General features: G+C 45.8%; 1 protein-coding gene across 1 annotated transcript in view; it reads right to left on the bottom strand.

The window, feature by feature from the left end:
- E2F3 (E2F transcription factor 3) overlaps positions 1–16,655 on the bottom strand; it is a 55,703-nt gene extending 39,048 nt beyond the window's left edge. The window contains exon 1 of the mRNA XM_073329450.2: positions 16,171–16,655. Within this exon, the coding sequence (XP_073185551.1) occupies positions 16,171–16,470 (300 nt within the window). The 5' untranslated portion in view covers positions 16,471–16,655. The remainder of the gene's footprint in view (positions 1–16,170) is intronic.
- Between the last annotated feature and the right edge of the window lie 873 nt (positions 16,656–17,528).

Raw genomic sequence — 17,528 nt, forward strand, 5'->3', positions numbered from 1 at the left:
TCCCATCTGAGCACTTAATACCATCTCTTGGGGGGGAGGGCAGGGCAGAAAGAGAGAGGAAAAAAAACTTGCACCAGATCGAAGTTCTACTTGTGTGAGTGCATCTATCCAATAATGGAATGAAATGACTATTAATGAATTATGAAGGACTATGAATGGTCATCGGGCCAGGGAAAAAGTGTCTTTATAGCCTGGAGGTTAAGGCACTCACAGAATGTGAGAGACCCAAGTTCAAATCACTGCTTCGATGTCTAATTTTTTTTATACATAGTGGAACAGCTTCAATGGGAGAGACAGAAATAGACTTGTCTCAAAATATCTCATAGCCCAGTGAGTAGAGCACTCTCCTGAAAGGTAGGCAACTCAAGTTCAAATCCCTTCTCCACATGGGGGGGAGGATTGAACCTGGGTTTCCCATATACCCGAGGAGTGTCCTAACCACAAGGCTAAAGTTAGGAGGCTACCGTCACCTCATTTTGTGAATGGCACTTAAGTCCCAAAAAAAAAAAAAAAAATTGGGGGGGAAAAAACAATTGGTCAAATTTATGTCAAACTCAGGAATAGTTTCAAGTTGACTAAAACTACATTTTTGGATGAATAAACTATTAGTCTGAAAAACTTCATCCAGCTCTACTAAATACTTGTTGCGGTAGGAAGAAGAAATGAATAAAATGGCTAGCTACAAGTGTTTCACCAGATCTGTACTCCAGATAAGACTTCCTTTGCAGGAAAGGATTTCCTGGAACAGAATTATGAGAGTTTCATAGGTGCTTTACGTTACAAGTGCAGAGATGCAGGCTGTTGCTGCATCGTACTTTTCTCTCATGACCCTGACCAAGATGTTTGAGGACTTTCTGAATGCAGTAGAAAGACCCCAACTGACTGAATGGTGTTAGTATATCTCAAACACGTGGGGTTCACTGTAACAAAAAACTAACAGATGGCCATGTAAGAACTAGCAAGCAATAGCACAAAAGTTGCCTGCTTGGGTTACTGAATATGAGCAGCTGCTAATGTCTAACTAGAAGTGCACAAGGACTGAAGTTGACTCACTAATTGACCCCACAATTTTTAGCTTTCATTATTTTAGATGCAGTTTGGTGCCTGTAATTAAGTGCAGGCACAACGTTTAGGTGTGATATTTATCCCTCAGATGAAATCCCTCACCACCTGAACAGAGGGATTGATCAGGTAGCTTGTACTTAAATAGGCACAGGCATGAACAGAAATTATGCCCAAAAATTATGCATGCAAAACTGTACTGACAATAACTGGAGGCCTTTTTGAAGTTTAGTTGTCAGGGCATATAACCTGAGGAGGGACTAGCTACACTACCTTAAATCAACAGGTTTGAGCAGCACTCTTGTTCTGATTTGGTGGATCCAAGACATAGCCTCATATTTGTACGTCTATTTATCCAATAATTATCTTGAAGTTTACCAACTAATCTAGCTATTTATTAATTGGATTTGAGTATTTCGGTATTTTTAATCAATATTAAATACAAGTCCTCAATATTCCTTACTGTTCCTACCCTAAATTCCAAGTTGTTCATTGTTATACATACATACGTAGCTCCTCACTGAAGCGGTAGTCACTAATAGTATCATACTATTATTACAGCCAGAGTTTTGCCTATCTCAAACCCTAACAAATGAAGGGAGTAAAGCTGATCAAATACCACCACCTTTCTTCCTTTTTGTTACTGCCTTTCCAAAGATTGACCACAATTGTGGTTAATTGCAGGAGTTAAACTTCCTACAAGTAGTGTAGTTAAGGTTCCAGATTTCCACTGTGGTTCAGCAGTATCAAAGCTATGGAAATGCATTTGGTTTATATGTGAACCACTATACTAGCTCTTTAAAGCACAAGTTCCATATTCACAAAAAGAAAAGGAGTACTTGTGGCACCTTAGAGACTAACAATTCTGATGAAGTGAGCTGTAGCTCACGAAAGCTTATGCTCAAATAAACTGGTTAGTCTCTAAGGTGCCACAAGTACTCCTTTTCTTTTTGCGAATACAGACTAACACGGCCGCTACTCTGAAAAAAGTTCCACATTGCAACTCTAAAATTATCTGATAAAAACCATCTCGCTTCCACACCTCTCTTCATGCAGAAGGATCTTAACACTGAATTTGTTATGCAACTTGCATCTCCAGATGAAAATGCTTTATGAAAGGAACTTTTAGATTCTTGAAACATTAATTCAATATTCATGAAAGTGGGAACTAAAACTTCCTCACACAACTCTGCCAGTTTATCAGCCCTCACCTACAATGACTGCCACTGCTCCTGTCCACACTGCTAATCAAACTAAACTGGGCTCTAGTTTTACAATTTGAACAAAATGGAGGCTATGAAACCTGAAATTTTTCCCTCTCAATTCAGGATTGAGGCTTATTTCCAGATGTTAAAGATCTCCAGTCTAGTGCCCTGGAATATGAAATAACTAGTGGAGAGAGATTCAAACAAGACACAGGAAGTACATAAAAAGGCAGCTCTATGGTGACTTGTGGAAGGAGAGTATTGCTGATAGAAATGGAAACACCTGAGGAAGAAATTAGGTATTGCTTCAGACCAATGGTGTTACACATTTGCACCTGTTAAGCAGCGCTGCAGTAGAGGTATGTCTACACTACCCACATCAGAGCATGGTTGTGGCAGCGCACACGTGGTTGTAGGCACACTTTATCGCCGGGGGAGAGCTCTTCCAGCAATTAAAAAAAAAACCCGAGCGAGTGGGTGTTTTTCCACACCCCTGAATGACAAAACTTTTAGCGCTGAAAGCGACAGTGTAGACATAGCTTAGGAGTCTGAGACTTGCGTCTGAACAGGGATTTCAGAAAGTCTTTAATAGCACCTCCCCTTTAAGACAGAAAGTACTTCATGGCCATTAAGCCTGTGGTATGTTGGATGCACATTAGTCCACTAATCCTTTTTAGTTGGACCATTTCTCTTGCACAGCCTCAGCCATCAACAGGCTGCCACTAGCTGGGGAAGAAATGTTTTCTTGGATCTTCACACCATGATTTGTATTTCACTCAATTACACTAAGCCTCTGATAGAGTGCACTCACCTCCCATGGGTGCCTCCAGTTGGCCAGGTACAATCCCGCACTCTTTCCTCTTCTGGGCCCCCTTGGGACATGCCTGTGTGCCTGACACCTCAACAAGATTTGCATCAGGGACCATAATGACTCTATTCCACCCTTCTAGTCCCAACCACCAAATGGTCTGCTTGGGCCCTGCAGTGGCTTTTAATTGAATTGGCTGAGCTCTGATAGACTGCACGGAAGAAGCCATTCTAGGCAGCCTGGAAGACCCACCTTCACTGCTTCTTTTCTGGGGCGAGGTGTGGTAGGACTACAGTGCCTCCGGCAAGGGGCTTCAAAGGGTCTAGTACACACCTTCACAAGGCCATTGATGCAAAGTTCAAGAAACACAGAGCTGTTAATTTTCCTCATTTCAACAAGGTACCAACACTGATGTAACAGTTCATCCCACAAGCTAGCTGAAAGTAAGTGGATACTTACTAACTGTACAGAGGTGTAGAGCCCTTCCTCTATAAATATTCTTGGAGCATCTGAAGCAATTCCTTTGCTCTCAACCGCTAGTTCTATGGCAAGCAGAATTTTGGGGCAATATCTCTAACAGGAGAACGAAGGAATGCTGAAGCCTGTGGGTTCTTCAGCAGCTGGGAAGGATGGTTGGAGACAGCAGAGGTCTGAAATAGTACAACAACAGCGGACACAACCTTGTCTGCGGATAACCTCCCCCCTTTGAGGAGGAGACAGAAAAGAGGCAAGGAGAGCTTTCAGGGAGCAGGGAGAAGTGTGAAAATAGAGTCAGCATCATCGAAGAGTTGATTAAGGAAAGCGCAAAACAGAAAACTAGACAAAGTGGCACAGAAAGATATTCTCATTCCTGCCCACCCCAATCTCCTGAGGACAAAGCAGGAGCTCTTGCTTTGCTTTGAGTTTGCCCTCCAGGGAAGAACCTGGCTTCTGATAGGGATACCCCAACTCTTTCCCCTCCCCCCGGTTTGTCATTCTTTGGGATGGCGGGGAGAGGAGGCAATGTGATCTGCCTTATACAGCTCTTTAAGAAGCTTGAAGTGCTGACACCTTTCTGTACTGGCAATTTTCCTGTCTAGAACTGAGAAAACATCCTGGAAGTCCTGCATGCAGGGCTCTCTCTAGATAAGGGAAAATGCTTATTTTAGACAGCACCACACGTGCTCCCTGTTTGTATACCACCTCACAGTGGGGAGTTCTGCTCTGAAGAGAGGTGTTGCTTTCAGAACATGGAATGATCTTGGTGTGTTTAGTTTCTGGAAAAGCATGTGCAGCTGGCATATTAAGGTTGCTCTTGCTTCCTGTACATTCAGCAATTGACTGAGGTAGATGGAATGGACCAAGAGGGAGGCTACCAGAATTAACTGCCAGTGCAGGGGTACTCAACACCTGGGGGGGTCACAACCATTCTGCCCTTCCCACATTGCTAAGTGGGACAGAGATCTTGTATGGTCAGTTTGGAAAAGGTTAAGAATCACTGACTTAGGGGATTTCCAACTAGTCTCATTATACTAGGGACTCCTCTACTGCACACCAGACACTGAAACCCCCAGATTGCATGGCCCCAAGTCAAGTGCAGTGCATGTGGGAAGAAGAGTTACCTCCTCACATTGGTGCTTATCTTCTCAGCCCTGTTGACATCAGAAACTACTCTGCATACTAATACTTTTGATGTTCACCCTTGTCACTCCCTGTAGAGCACAAGCAGGCAGGTGGAGCTACTGAAACTGAGGGAGAGGGCTGGGTAACCATGCAGGAGCGTCCCCAATACCCCGACCACCTCAGAGAGAAACTTCCTTCAGAGAATGTAAAGCCTGCACGGTTGTTAAAAGATTATTCTCATGGCCTTGGAAGGAAGGAATTATAGTCAAAGATTCTAGACGGGGAGATAGTGAAGCAACAGATTTGTTATTGGGATTGTGCCAGCCAGGAACAGAAGGGTAGCTAGAATGCCAAATGGGGACAATGTCCACGTTTAAAAAATAAAAAAGGTTAACCAGAATTAGCAATTGGAACTGGAGAGAAATTTCAGGTGAGTTTATATAAAGAGACACTAAATAAAAACATCTATATCACCACTTTTATCTTCTTTTTAATATTAAAAACTTCCCCTGCCCACTCATCATATCTTTAGAGTGTAAGCTCTTTAAAGAATACCTAGCTCATATATAGCACTTTCCATCAATCAATCTCAAAGTGCTATACAAAGCTGACAGGGAAACTGAGGCAGGGAAGTTTTGCCCAGCAGAACAGTGTTTGAACTGGAACTAGAACCCAGAACTCCAAAGACCCTGTCTGATGCTCTATCCCCTCGGCTACTTTGCATCCTTTTAGGGTGCAGATTCTCCATGTCTGCATTGCTTCAACCTAACAGGGCTCTGGTCCTGATGGGGACATTGGACATTACCATAATATAAATATGTTGCTAATGTGAGTGGGAGAAGTCTTCTACCAGAACAAAATTAGGTTCAAAGCTTGCCCTTACAAGGCAGCTCTCAATTAAGAGTATTTAAGTTTCCTAACTGAAACATCATGATTTTCTATAACACTGACCACTACTTCATCTTTCTTCACCTCCTTTCCCTGAAATGTACCTCAGCACCAGTCCGAGATGCCTACTATTGACACAACTGAGACAATGAAGATTTCTCTATGGCCCGCATGTTGATCAGTAGGCTGTAATTCGTATTGGTTCATGAAGCTATATACTTTAAAGCAGGGACTCTCACAATAAATTTTTTGGTGGCCTCTGAGTGTGGGCACCAATTCTTGCTGGTGGCCACTATGACCATTTTTCTTAAAGTACTCAATTAACTTTAGGAAAAACAAATAAATATGCACATATACATGTCCAAATCATTATAATTTATTTATGTAGGGTTTTATTGCAGACTCAATAATAAAAATAATGTGCAGTTCTCTATTCTTTACTCAACCTAAAACAGAATAGAAACACAAACAAGGTGCTTTGCACATTCTTCTTCGTTGTTGTTTCTTCTTTTGTTTTTGCTTGTTCTTTTTTTTAAAAGACTTGCTAGCTAGTAAGTCTGCTGCTGCAAAAAGTAATATTTGTATGTTTGTTAATATCACTTTTCATAGGAGAGTCAGGAAAGCTAATGGGAGGCTGTGAAAAGGGATATTAACAACTGTACAAATATCAATTTTCACAGCCGACTTACTCAGCCTTGACAAGCCAGAGGACAAATTAAGCCCTGGATGGGGAGGTGGGCAAGGATACAGTGGGGGGTCAGGGGTGGATGGATGGGGGGCGGTCGGTGACCCCAGGGCCAGAGCCTGAAACCCTGTGGCTCGGGGCCGGAGCCCACCACTGCATGACCAGAGCCTGGGGACACTGTGGGGGCCAGGGACAATGCGGGCAGGGGCTGAGCTCAGAGCCGGCATCTGCCGCCACGTTGCTAGAGTCCAGGGCTGGAGCCCAAAGTCCAACAACCAGAGCCTGCCACCCACTGCCTCAGGGGTGAAGCCTGACCTTACCACCCCTGGGAAGGTGGGGAACTCACTGGCTGCCTCCTCTTCCAGCCTTTGTGGCTCCGGGGGGGCGGGTGGTAGGGCCCAAACCCTTTTGGTGGCCCTGCGGGTGAAGCACTGCTTTGCGTGGTCACCCCCCTCCAGTCACTGCCCAAGAGACTGTGGCCGCATTTGAGAAACACTGCTTTAAAGTGCCTTTTATAGTTGTGAACCCTCAGACTTCCCCACATGGCATTCACGCCATATCCATTGTCACATAAAAAGGCATTAAACAAGGAAATGAGGGATCACACGATTATACAGTATATGTATATGGTAACTGGGTTACTTTGCATGGGTTGATAAAGACTTCCCATGGAAGATGAAGCTTTCCTCTGCTGATTTTACACCCAGACACTATTCCTGGTTTCTGATAAGCCTGATTGCCCTAGCCCTTCTGTTTTGAAGAGGCTTTTTCCCTTCAGTGTGGTAACAAGAAATAAAGTACTGCTAGTACATGACAAATATGGGTCCCATCTCTGGCATTATTTCCATATAATTCAAGTACTGTCGTTCTTTACCAGAACGACACACTTAAAAAGCAATATTATAAAGTTACAAAGCATACTATGTCCACCGTAAGCCAGGATAAAAGCCTCAACTGCAATAATCCTGATAAGAATAGTAGCGTGTTCTACCAAGACAACTTTCAGATAAAGTAGACTTTTGTTTAACATTCAGAGCTGTAACTGTAAGGTCAATTCCTGTATGTGAAAACATTAATTATGCTAAATTTGGAGCTTCAGGACAAAAATTGACTCTCTCAATGTGGGAGATCAATGCTGTCTACAACAGTGGCAAGTCAAAATAAAGCCAGTACATATGCATGCTAGTTACGATTTCATTCAAGTTACAGTAGAAAAAAAAACAATGAGGAGAATATTTGGCTGCTGGCAACACTCGAGGTATAAGTTTGCAGTGCCCCGATTAGGAAAAATAGCTTTACAACTAATAGATGTGCTAAATGATACTGACACAAAGAATGACTTCGAGCTTTGGATTCCCAAGGCACGTTTCAGAGAACTTTGCAAGGTTCTCTGGTCACTCAAGAGCCACCCCTAGAATATCTGCTCTCTCATATACAAATTTAACAGGGAACATGCCCCTGAGCAAAGAATACACTAGAACTGGCTTGTCTGGATGTAAAGGGAAGGAGTCAACAAGTAAGCAGCACCTTTTTGTTATGCTTCTTCTAAGTTTACTCAAATATTTCCTCTCCCCAACAATGGCAAAAACAATCCGCACTTTGGCCGTTTAGAACACACGCAAGGTAGAGCGATCAGAGGTTAAGTATTTTTCTGAACTTCTTGTTTAATATCTAATGCCTTGCATCCATTATGAGTCAACATGGGATGAATGTGTGTCATGAGACCACACTGTAGTGGGATGTCCCTCATAAAAAGCACTATCCTATATTTTTTACACAGCTGTCCTTTCTTCCTTCAAACATAGCTGATCAATCTATGGACAAAGCCTTAGTTGTCACCTTACCACCACGAAGCTGCAAAATTACACACCTACTTGATGAACCTGAAATACACATTAAAAAGAAAAATAATTTGCATGAAGTTCAAGTTTAGCGGCTTCATACTCCCCTTGATTGATTATATGAAGGAGCAGTATTGCCTCAGGTTGAACACATTGTAAAAAGACAGACACCTGATTATTTGTATTGTTGTAGCCCCCACAGACTAGGAAGGACCTCATTGTGCAAGGCACTGTACAAAGTTAGTCCCTGCTCTAAAGAGCTTACATTAATTGCTATTAATTTTTAACTTGAGCAAAAATAAAATTAAAAATAAAAATCAAGCTTATTGCTTACTCACTCACTCTCTATATACTTTTTTCTTATTGTCTGTTCCATTATTTTACTCTTGCAAGATGATAGTTAGGCACTCAAAGCATCAGAACTTTAAACTACTCGCTTCCAACAACCCTAAACAAAGCAGCAGCAAGCACCACCACCCCCTTTTCTAGCAATCCTCTTACTGGGACCAACATCATCAAGCAGAAAGGAAACTTGCCAATGCTAAATTAAAAATTGTTTCCTTCTGGTTGTAAACTATGCAATACATACCAGAAAAGACCTTTGAACCAATAATAAAGGTATGACAAGGAAGCAAATCCTATTGTTGCTTGCAAGAGAAACTCTTTCCTTTATAGGACATTAAGAAGGATGATGCAAAAAACGTTTTGGATACACACACACACACATATATATATCCAGTAACTCCTCAATAAGACAATGTTAAAGCTGAAAAATCAAGACTAAGATGGACCCCCTCTTACGTAATAAACCACTAATACTATTCTTACCAAGAGAAACTGTAATTCAGTTGCTGAAAATATATTGCACTTGCGTTCTACAAGATTTGAGAGAGATTCACAACATAAAGCCTTGCAACACTTTTGTGAAGAGACTATAAGACCCATTTTACAGATGTGAAAATGAAGACAGAGAGCAAGGCCCACATTTTCAAAAAATATTAGCTAATTTTGGATATCCAAATCAAGACACCAAGGGCCAAAGTATCTACTAGTCAACTGAAGTTAATGGCGTGTGGATGCATAGCATCTCTCTGAAGATCAGGCCCCAGAGGTGCGTCAAGTTGGGCACCCAGAAATTGAGACAATCAAAGCTAGTGGACACTTAAATGTATGGGCCTAAGTGACTTGTACATTGTCGTACAAAAAATCAGATTAAATCCTGGAAAGACACCTGAAGGTGCCCTGATTGAGTCCCCACCTCAGTCACTAGAGAGTTTCATATGCCCTTGTAAGTTATGAATGGTGAATACTTGTAGCTGTAAATTAGCAATAGTCTAACAAAATCAACAAAATCCACCATTGTTCACCCTACACAGAAAGATTGAAGATAAGCTGAGCATTTTTTATTCTCCAAGCTTGCTTGCCAATATGGTCCTGGTTTGAATCTGGTCCACACTGGTATTAAACAGAGTTGTTACCATCTGATGGTGCTTAGAAGCCTAAGTGAAATGAGTTGGCAGTCTCAGTCTAGTTACCAACAGACAGGTGCACCAACACCACGGCAAAAATTGTATGGGCATAGAGCATGATCTACCCTGTCACCCCAGAGGTAGTCCTTTCAGGTCAAAACTGAGGCCTGGTCTACACCTAAAACTTAGGTTAACCTAACTACATCGCTCAGGCCCACAAAAAATTTCACACCCTGTGCCAGGTAAGTAGGTTGATCTAACCCCACCATAGAGACAGCTAGGTCAACTAAAGAATTCTTCCGTCGACCTAGCGATAGCCTCTTGAGGGCATAGATTTACTACAGCGACAGAAAACCCAATTCCGTCGCATAAACACTTGCTACAGCAAAAACGGCATGGCTGCACCACCCCAGCTACACCACCGTAGTGCTTGTAGTAGCCTGAGAGATGTCTGAGAAGGCATGCAGTGCTGCCGTCTCAGTTATAACAGTTCTGGGGAAGACTTCAGTCTCCAAGACTGTCTGGCAACTTCCATGATTAATTCCTGCTCACTCACCTTTCACTTTAATGAATTTCAGAGTTGTTTTTCTGCCTCAGATTTCAGACTGCAGGATTCAGAAATGACAGCTTTCTAGTACATAGATTCATAGATATTTAGGTCAGAAGGGACCATTATGATCATCTAGTCTGACCTCCTGCACAACGCAGGCCACAGAATTTCACTCACCACTCCTCCTACATGAACTGTAAGGCAGTGCTACTCAAAGTGGTGGTCCGCGGACCACTGCCAGTCCGTGAGCTATCGGCTACCAGTCTGCGCACACATTGGAAAAAAAATTGCTGGTCCCCCACATCAGATAGCTTGAGAAGCACTGCTGTAAAGTAAGGACTTGTCTGCAGCACAGGAAAATTGACCAGCATAGCTATTTCTGCTATAGCTATGCCAGTCAATTTCCCCTTGCAGACAAGACCTAGGTAATGTGGGATGTATAAGCTGAAGAGTGTTATACTTGTGAGCATACCGTTTCCGGTTCTACGAGGGAGGAGATGCCTCTGAAGAGATGAGGGGGCTTATATGTTCACTTTTGTCACAAGCCTTCCACCCCACCATATTCTCGGGGACAAGAGGCTCCAAGGGCTTAAGTATTACTTTATCTGCCTTTCTTTGACTTACTCCAAATCTCCCCACTGTATTTTCCACTGAATGCATCCAATGAAGTGAGCTGTAGCTCACAAAAGCTTATGCTCAAATAAATTTGTTAGTCTTTAAGTACTCCTTTTCTTTTTCCATTTCACTAAGCATTTCTAAAGAGTCTATCAGCACAGTACTTCAGAACAACCAACCCCCACCCCTGCCCCATCTTTCCCAAGATTCCCCTGAGGTGGTTTAAGATCTTGGGAGCCAGACTCCTCCACCATGGGGTCTCTAACCGCCCTAAAGGGCTGAATGTCTGTCCCTGACTCAACCAGACAGATATGCAAAGTGGAATTAACCCACAGGGTTGAAAAGGGTTGATCGCTTCATGCTTTGAACCTACAAGCCAATGCAGATGTGACAAATGGAGCCCCTCACCAAAAATAGCACCCTGTGAGAAAGGCCCGGTGCTTTTTTTGCATCAGCAAATGGATTCTCAAAGAAGCATCATCTACTAGGCCCCTCAATCCCCTTTTGTTGCTTTGGTTAAAGACAAAATTATTAGGGAAACATGTTTTCAAGCTTTAATATAGTGGTAACAACAATGGATTTTTTAAAAAGGAAGCTATATTTTAACAATAGCTTTATTTTATATTTTAAGAATTTATTATTTTTATTTAAAATATTTATTTTAAAATATTTATTTATATATTTTTTAATTTAAACCCAAAAAAGCGTATGAGTGATCCCTGGAGGTTAGCAGTTCTGCAGAAGCATGCTCAACCCTGGGTACAGTGAAGAGAAAGAACGTGCCTTTTTTTGCTTGATCAGCAAGCGGGGGTCAAACAAGGAAAGGCACTGACTGGCTCTAAAGTGAACCACATCCAGTCCTCTTTGGAAAGCAACCTGGGGATAAAGGGTTCTTGAGGATGGAAGAGCAAAAGATCTGACTCTTAAATTCAGAGTCCTAGCCTGGGAGAATATCTGAAGTACTTAACTGAGTATATTCCTTTAAAAAAGTATTCAAGAAGTAGATAGACTGCTTTATTAAGTATTTCTTCATGTTAACAGTAACAGTCAAGCAGAGAAATATTAAGATGGTGATCGATTTGCATACATGGCTTCCATGGACAAAGTTTTTTGGTTTTTTTTTTGTTGTTGTTGTTTTTTTTAAATAAGAAAAAGTTACCCGTTAGTTTACTGCCAGTTCCTTTTTGTAACTTGTCCATCTTTTAGCCATTTTCTGCTATTCCTCATCTCACTATCAACCATGTATGTCCTATTTGGCCTTTTTCTTTACCTAGCATCTACTATTAAGAATAAGCAATTATCCCATTTTGTTCCAATTCCAGACACACTTTTTGAGGGTCGGAAGAGATCTGTTCTTAACTACAAGAAGGGGAAAGAAGTGGTATGTACCGAGTTTGGAAATGTAAATCCTCCGGCCCCCTTCTGAAGCATGCTGAACCAGACTCCCTAGAGTTCATGTCATCAAAAGGCCACAGGAGTCCTCTCAAAATATTCTTAAGAGGATTTAGCCCCTTTTAAAAGGGACTTACCACGTGGGTGGTGTCTCCATTTAAACATTTTCTAAGGCTAAAAAAAAAATGGCCCTCTATTTAAAGACTTCTCATTCCAATGAAAAGGCACTAAGAATTTTTGCACTATTTTCACTGGAAATATTTTGAGCATCTGTCTCTAATGGTAGTTCAGTCTTCCAGTACTGTGATTTAGATAGAAAGTAATAGAAGATGGTCTTAGACAGAATGTTAGCTGTAAGAGGGGTGCAGGACCATATGTTAAAGAATTACTTCCCCCTCACCCCATTCCCCCACCATAATCTCCCCTATTAATATAAGAGCCTTAGTTAACACCTTCTTCTGAAGGTTTAAATCTTTATGAACTTTATGGAATTAGGAATAACCACCATAAGGGTTAATTTCTGTCCTCTGACAGTCCACAGGAGTTGTGCAAATCCAGGCCTAAGGACTGATTTTCAAGTGCTGAGCAGCCATAGCTTCCACTGAATTTCTTGGCATACTGAGTGCTCAGCATCTCCAAAAGCCAGGCCCCACTACAATAGAGTGGTGCTGTAGACACTGGTATAGCTTAGATACTGTACGCCCCCAATTACTCTATAACTCAGAGCACAGGGCTCTGGTGATGGAAAGTCCATGTAACAGGGGCTGGGTTTAAGAAAGAGACACACCGGGCACAACCAACTGTGCTATTTGTTGACGGTGGTGAGTATATTGTTAACTCTTTAGGGCAAATTTATAAATGGGACTATAAGAACTCTCTAGACCAGCAGTTCTCAAACTTTAGCAACCGAGAACCCACATTTTGATTTAAAATTTTTCACAGACTCCCCAAGCCCCCAACTCCACCCCTTCCCCCAAGGCCCCACCCCACCTCTTCCCACCCCTGCTCCTCTTCCCCACTTCTTTCTGCCCCCTCTCCGAGCACGCCCCATCCCCGCTCCTCCCCCTCCCTCCCAGCGCCTCCTGCACGCCGCTGAACAGCTGTTCCCCGGCGTGCAGGAGGCGCTGGAAGGGAGGGGGAAGGAATTGATCAGTGGGGCCCACGGACCCCAGTTTGAGAAACGCTGCTCTAGACTGAAGTTTGAATACTTTTAATACTAATCAAGTATAAGTTTAATACTGGCCATGACATCATGCCCCTTTCTCCCAAAAACGTAGAAAGCCCCACAGAATTGTTCCCTTGCGATCATGCTTGTAGATATGACTGTGAGTGAATTCATTTAACAAAGTCATGCTGGAAAACAAAAGCACTGGACTGGATATCCTGTTTCCAGAGCAATCTGTACCAAACCACACGCTTAACTGGTGGGTTAAAAAGTACAGTAAGATTTACAAATATGACAACAGCAAATCAAGTTTGTTTTTTAATATAGGCTATGACTTTCATTATAATCTTTTGATGAGACTATACTGCACCTTCCTGAAACCTCCATCGCCATGTCAGCAATGAACACCTGCAACAATTGTATAAAAAGGAAGCTTATGTCCTCATTGTGGTTTGCCAGTAGCACTAAAGACAGTGACCTGAACAGCTTATTAATTAAAAAACTGCTACATTTTGACCAACACTTAAGACGGTTTCTAGGTCATTTCACAGTGCAAAGTATGAATATCTTGATGATAATGGCATTGAAACCCATATTTCCTTCAGTTTTTATTGCAAATCTCATTAAAATAAATCTAGACCACCCTCCCTGGAAATTCTAGATTCTTCACAGTGTCAGCCAGTACTCAGCACTAAGCACTTGCTCACTTACCTAAGGAATGTGTTTCTTTTAATTATAACAGTAGTCTGTACTTTTAAAATTCATAATTTAACATAGGCTGGCAACTAACTTTAATAGAAAACTCTTTTAAAAACATGGGCAAACAAGATATGGATCTGGGGGATGGAGTTTGTGCATGGGTAGTGCACAGCAGTTTAAAACACCAGTATTTCACGCCTGGAGAGCTGGGCTCAACTGTTATGTTAGCCCAAACAATTAAGCCTCATGGGCCCCCCTGTGGCATGGGGCACTGGGCAATTGCCCTGCTTGCAATGCATTTTTTATTTAAAATATTAACTATCCTAGATTAACACAGGGCACTGGGGTTATGTTGTAGTAAGTTTTGTTGTCAGGAGGAGATCACAGTGCAATGAAGTTTGAGAACTGCTGTTTCAGACCATGTGAAGAAAGGGAGTTTGGTAATCTCATCATTGAGACCCTAGTGGACATTTGCCCACATCACAATGCCAGAGCAAGGCCCAGTGCTGGAATGCCTGCAGGGTCAGGACCAGGACTATTAAAATCCCTTAGAGAAACCATGTAGCTTATTTAAATTTGCTCCACCACTGCACCTGCCCATCCATTTTATGCCTGGGTCAAGCCAGTGCAGGACAAAAGTCCTTTATATCTATGGAAACAAAGAAGACTGTTTTTCTCTCACTACAGACCCCCTCTTTATGAGGTTACCCAAACTTCTTCATCTTGGCTCCCAAACTACACCACCAGTCTTTGTTGTAACAAGCAAGTGAGGCTTGCCTCCAGGAAGTGCTCACAAGACAGTAAGGAGGGTGCAGTGTGTTTAATTATTCCAAAACATCCACCTTCCCACACTTTTAGTTGATTATGCAGAGTCCTCCAGAAATCCCCCCTCCCTCCCCCCCCGCATCTGAAATGACAGCTCCAAGTACTAGAAATGCAGGGCAAGGTCCGGCTTTCCCTCCAGAAAGGGGGTTAGGCTATGAACGAGGCAAACTGCCTCTAGAGCAGGCCAGGGGAGGGATGAAGCTGGAACTACCAAAGTAGATGAAGTGATTTAAAAATTAAATGGGCCAGGCACCCAGTGGCCTGAAGCAGGAACCTGACCAATCACTTCCAGGGGGCCATCACGAGGCGGGCAGAGGGCTGGGAGATCAGGCCCAGGCTGAGAAAGCTATTGGGGGGAGGGACTGGGGGATAAAAGAGGGGGGCTAAACTCAGGAAGAGGGCGGGGGGGAGGAGAAACCTTAATTATTCCCCCATTGTGCCCCCCCCCGGGTCACCGCAGCTCGGGGAGTGCCAGAGCCTAAGGGCAGGCGAGGACCGCCCTGGTATTGCAGGGCGGTGGGGGGATGCTTCTCCCAGGTTCCTCATTATGGGGCGGGGGAGAAGCGAGGGTTGCTCTTACTGCTGGCCCCTGCGTGCCCGGTCACTAACCTGCTGGAGGGGCATTTCCGAGCCCAGCAGCGCCCCGGGCAGCCTCCGGGAGGCGAGGAGGCCGCACGCGCGTGTGACTGGGGGGGGGGGGACACGGACAGTCCCAGGCCAGCGGCAGGAGGAGGAAGCGGGTGTCCCCCTCCCCCCACTCGGATCAGCGCCCCCTCCCTCCTGCCCGGCTCCCAGTCACAGACGCGGCCTCCGCGCACGTGTGCGAAACGTCACCGGCGAGTCCGGGGGTGAAGCGGAGACACCAGCTGGGCAGAGCCCCCCGCTCCCCCCAGACACGGGCAGGGGAGCAGCGGAGCCTGCATCTACCCAGCTCCTGGAGCAGGGGTCGCCACAGCCGCCCCCCGCTGAGGACGCCCCCAGTGAGTGGGGATGCCCCAGCGCCGCGAACTCCCTGCAGCGCCAAGCACTGGCCTCAGCGGGCTCTTTGTTGGAGCCACAGATATCAGTGGGGGTCGCTGGCCCTGCGGGTGAGAGGGGAACAGGCTGCAACCACCCCTCCCCCCGCCTTATCCTCTGCACCCGGGGCAGGGCACCACTGCCCCAGCTGCAGAGAGGAGGCACCGCCTGGAGCGGGCCCGAGTTGGCGGGGCGAGGGGGGGGAAGAGACAAAAGTTTATTGCAACACGACGTTGTCCCAGCCCTTCCTGCCCCGCGACCCCGGCTGGAGATGGGACAGCGGGGCCCTGCCCGGGGCTCAACCCGAGTGTCCCCTTCGCCCTCCCGCTGGGATGGGGGGGAATTACCGGGGGGCGGCCTCCGCCTCCTCCAAGTGCTGGCTGCAGCAGCGCCGTCCTGCCGGCGGGTCCGTGCGGGGTGCAGTACAGGGAGCCGCCAGCGGGCTGACCCCCCTCCGCAGTGAGGGCAAAGGCACCGGGAACCTGGGAGGAGGAGGACACACAGGACGCCGCCGCCGCGCCGCTGCGGATCTGGATGAAGGTGCCAGCGGCGAAGTGGGCTGGGAAGCTGGCGGGGGTCACCCGGGAGTCCATGGAAGGTGCGGGTGGCTGCGCTGCTAGGGCCGCCGGCTGGAGTCCCCTTCTCATCCTTCCCTCTGGGTCTGTCCCCGTAGCCGAGTCTCTACCTCCCTCCCCCCCGGCCTTCCCGGCTGCTTTCCTCCTCAATGCCGAGGCCCGACCCAAAATACTGGGGGCGGCGGGTGCCGGGGGGGATCCGGCTGCAGGATGCGGGGTCCCAGGGGGGGATGAAAGCGGCGGGACGGGCAGATGCGGCGGATGAAGCGGGGCCGCTCCCGCTGTGTGGGGCCGGCTGGAAAATGGCTCCAGGAAGCGGCGGCTGCTGACAATGAATGAAGGGAAGGGAGACGGGTTACGCGCCAAGGGCCTCCCGCGAAACTCGGATTTCCCGCCCGCTTTTCAAACTACATTTGCATAGCTCCGCCCCGCAGGTACGTCCCATAAGGCTGGCCCTCCCATTGGCCCGCTACTTCCTCACTCCCATCCAATGCCCAACCCTGTTGACACCCTGCCTGATTTCCATTGGCCCACTGCGGTGCGGAGTTGCCTCATTTGCATAGGGTCTATTCATTGGCTGTGGAGGCGAGGCCGGGGATTCCCCTCTGAGCCGCCGGGATGCCGGTGCGCCGTCTCGGTGACAGTGACAGCCGGCGTCTGCGCGATCTCGAAAGTGCCCGGGGGCCAGGGAGGTTCCGTTCCCGGTGTGTTCCCCTCCCGCCGCCCCAGCGCGAGCGCGGCTGCTGCGGCACAAGGGGAGACTCTGCGGTCGTACCCCGGCCAGGGGAGCGGCTCTGGTCCGGCCGGCTTAAAGGGCTGGGCGAAGGCTAAACTCAAGGAAGACTAGCAGGTGAACGCCGCATTCCTTCGGCGACCGCAGGGCGCACCTAGCAGATGAGAACGAGAAATCCTGCTAGACCCGTCCAAAGAATACAGCCGGGAATACATGAGTGCAAAGGACACAGCGGACAGTGGCACCGCAAGCATCCTTGTGGAGAATAGTGTAACTGGGTTGGAAGGGAACTGGCGCATCTGGACTCAGTGGGGTGGCGAATCTTTTACAGAGCAGTAAGAAAATCCTGTGATGGAGACATTGCTAGTAACTGTTGAGGTTTGCATTGAAAACGGAC

This window comes from Lepidochelys kempii, chromosome 2, assembly GCF_965140285.1.
Source record: "Lepidochelys kempii isolate rLepKem1 chromosome 2, rLepKem1.hap1, whole genome shotgun sequence".
Lineage (NCBI taxonomy): Eukaryota > Metazoa > Chordata > Testudines > Cheloniidae > Lepidochelys > Lepidochelys kempii.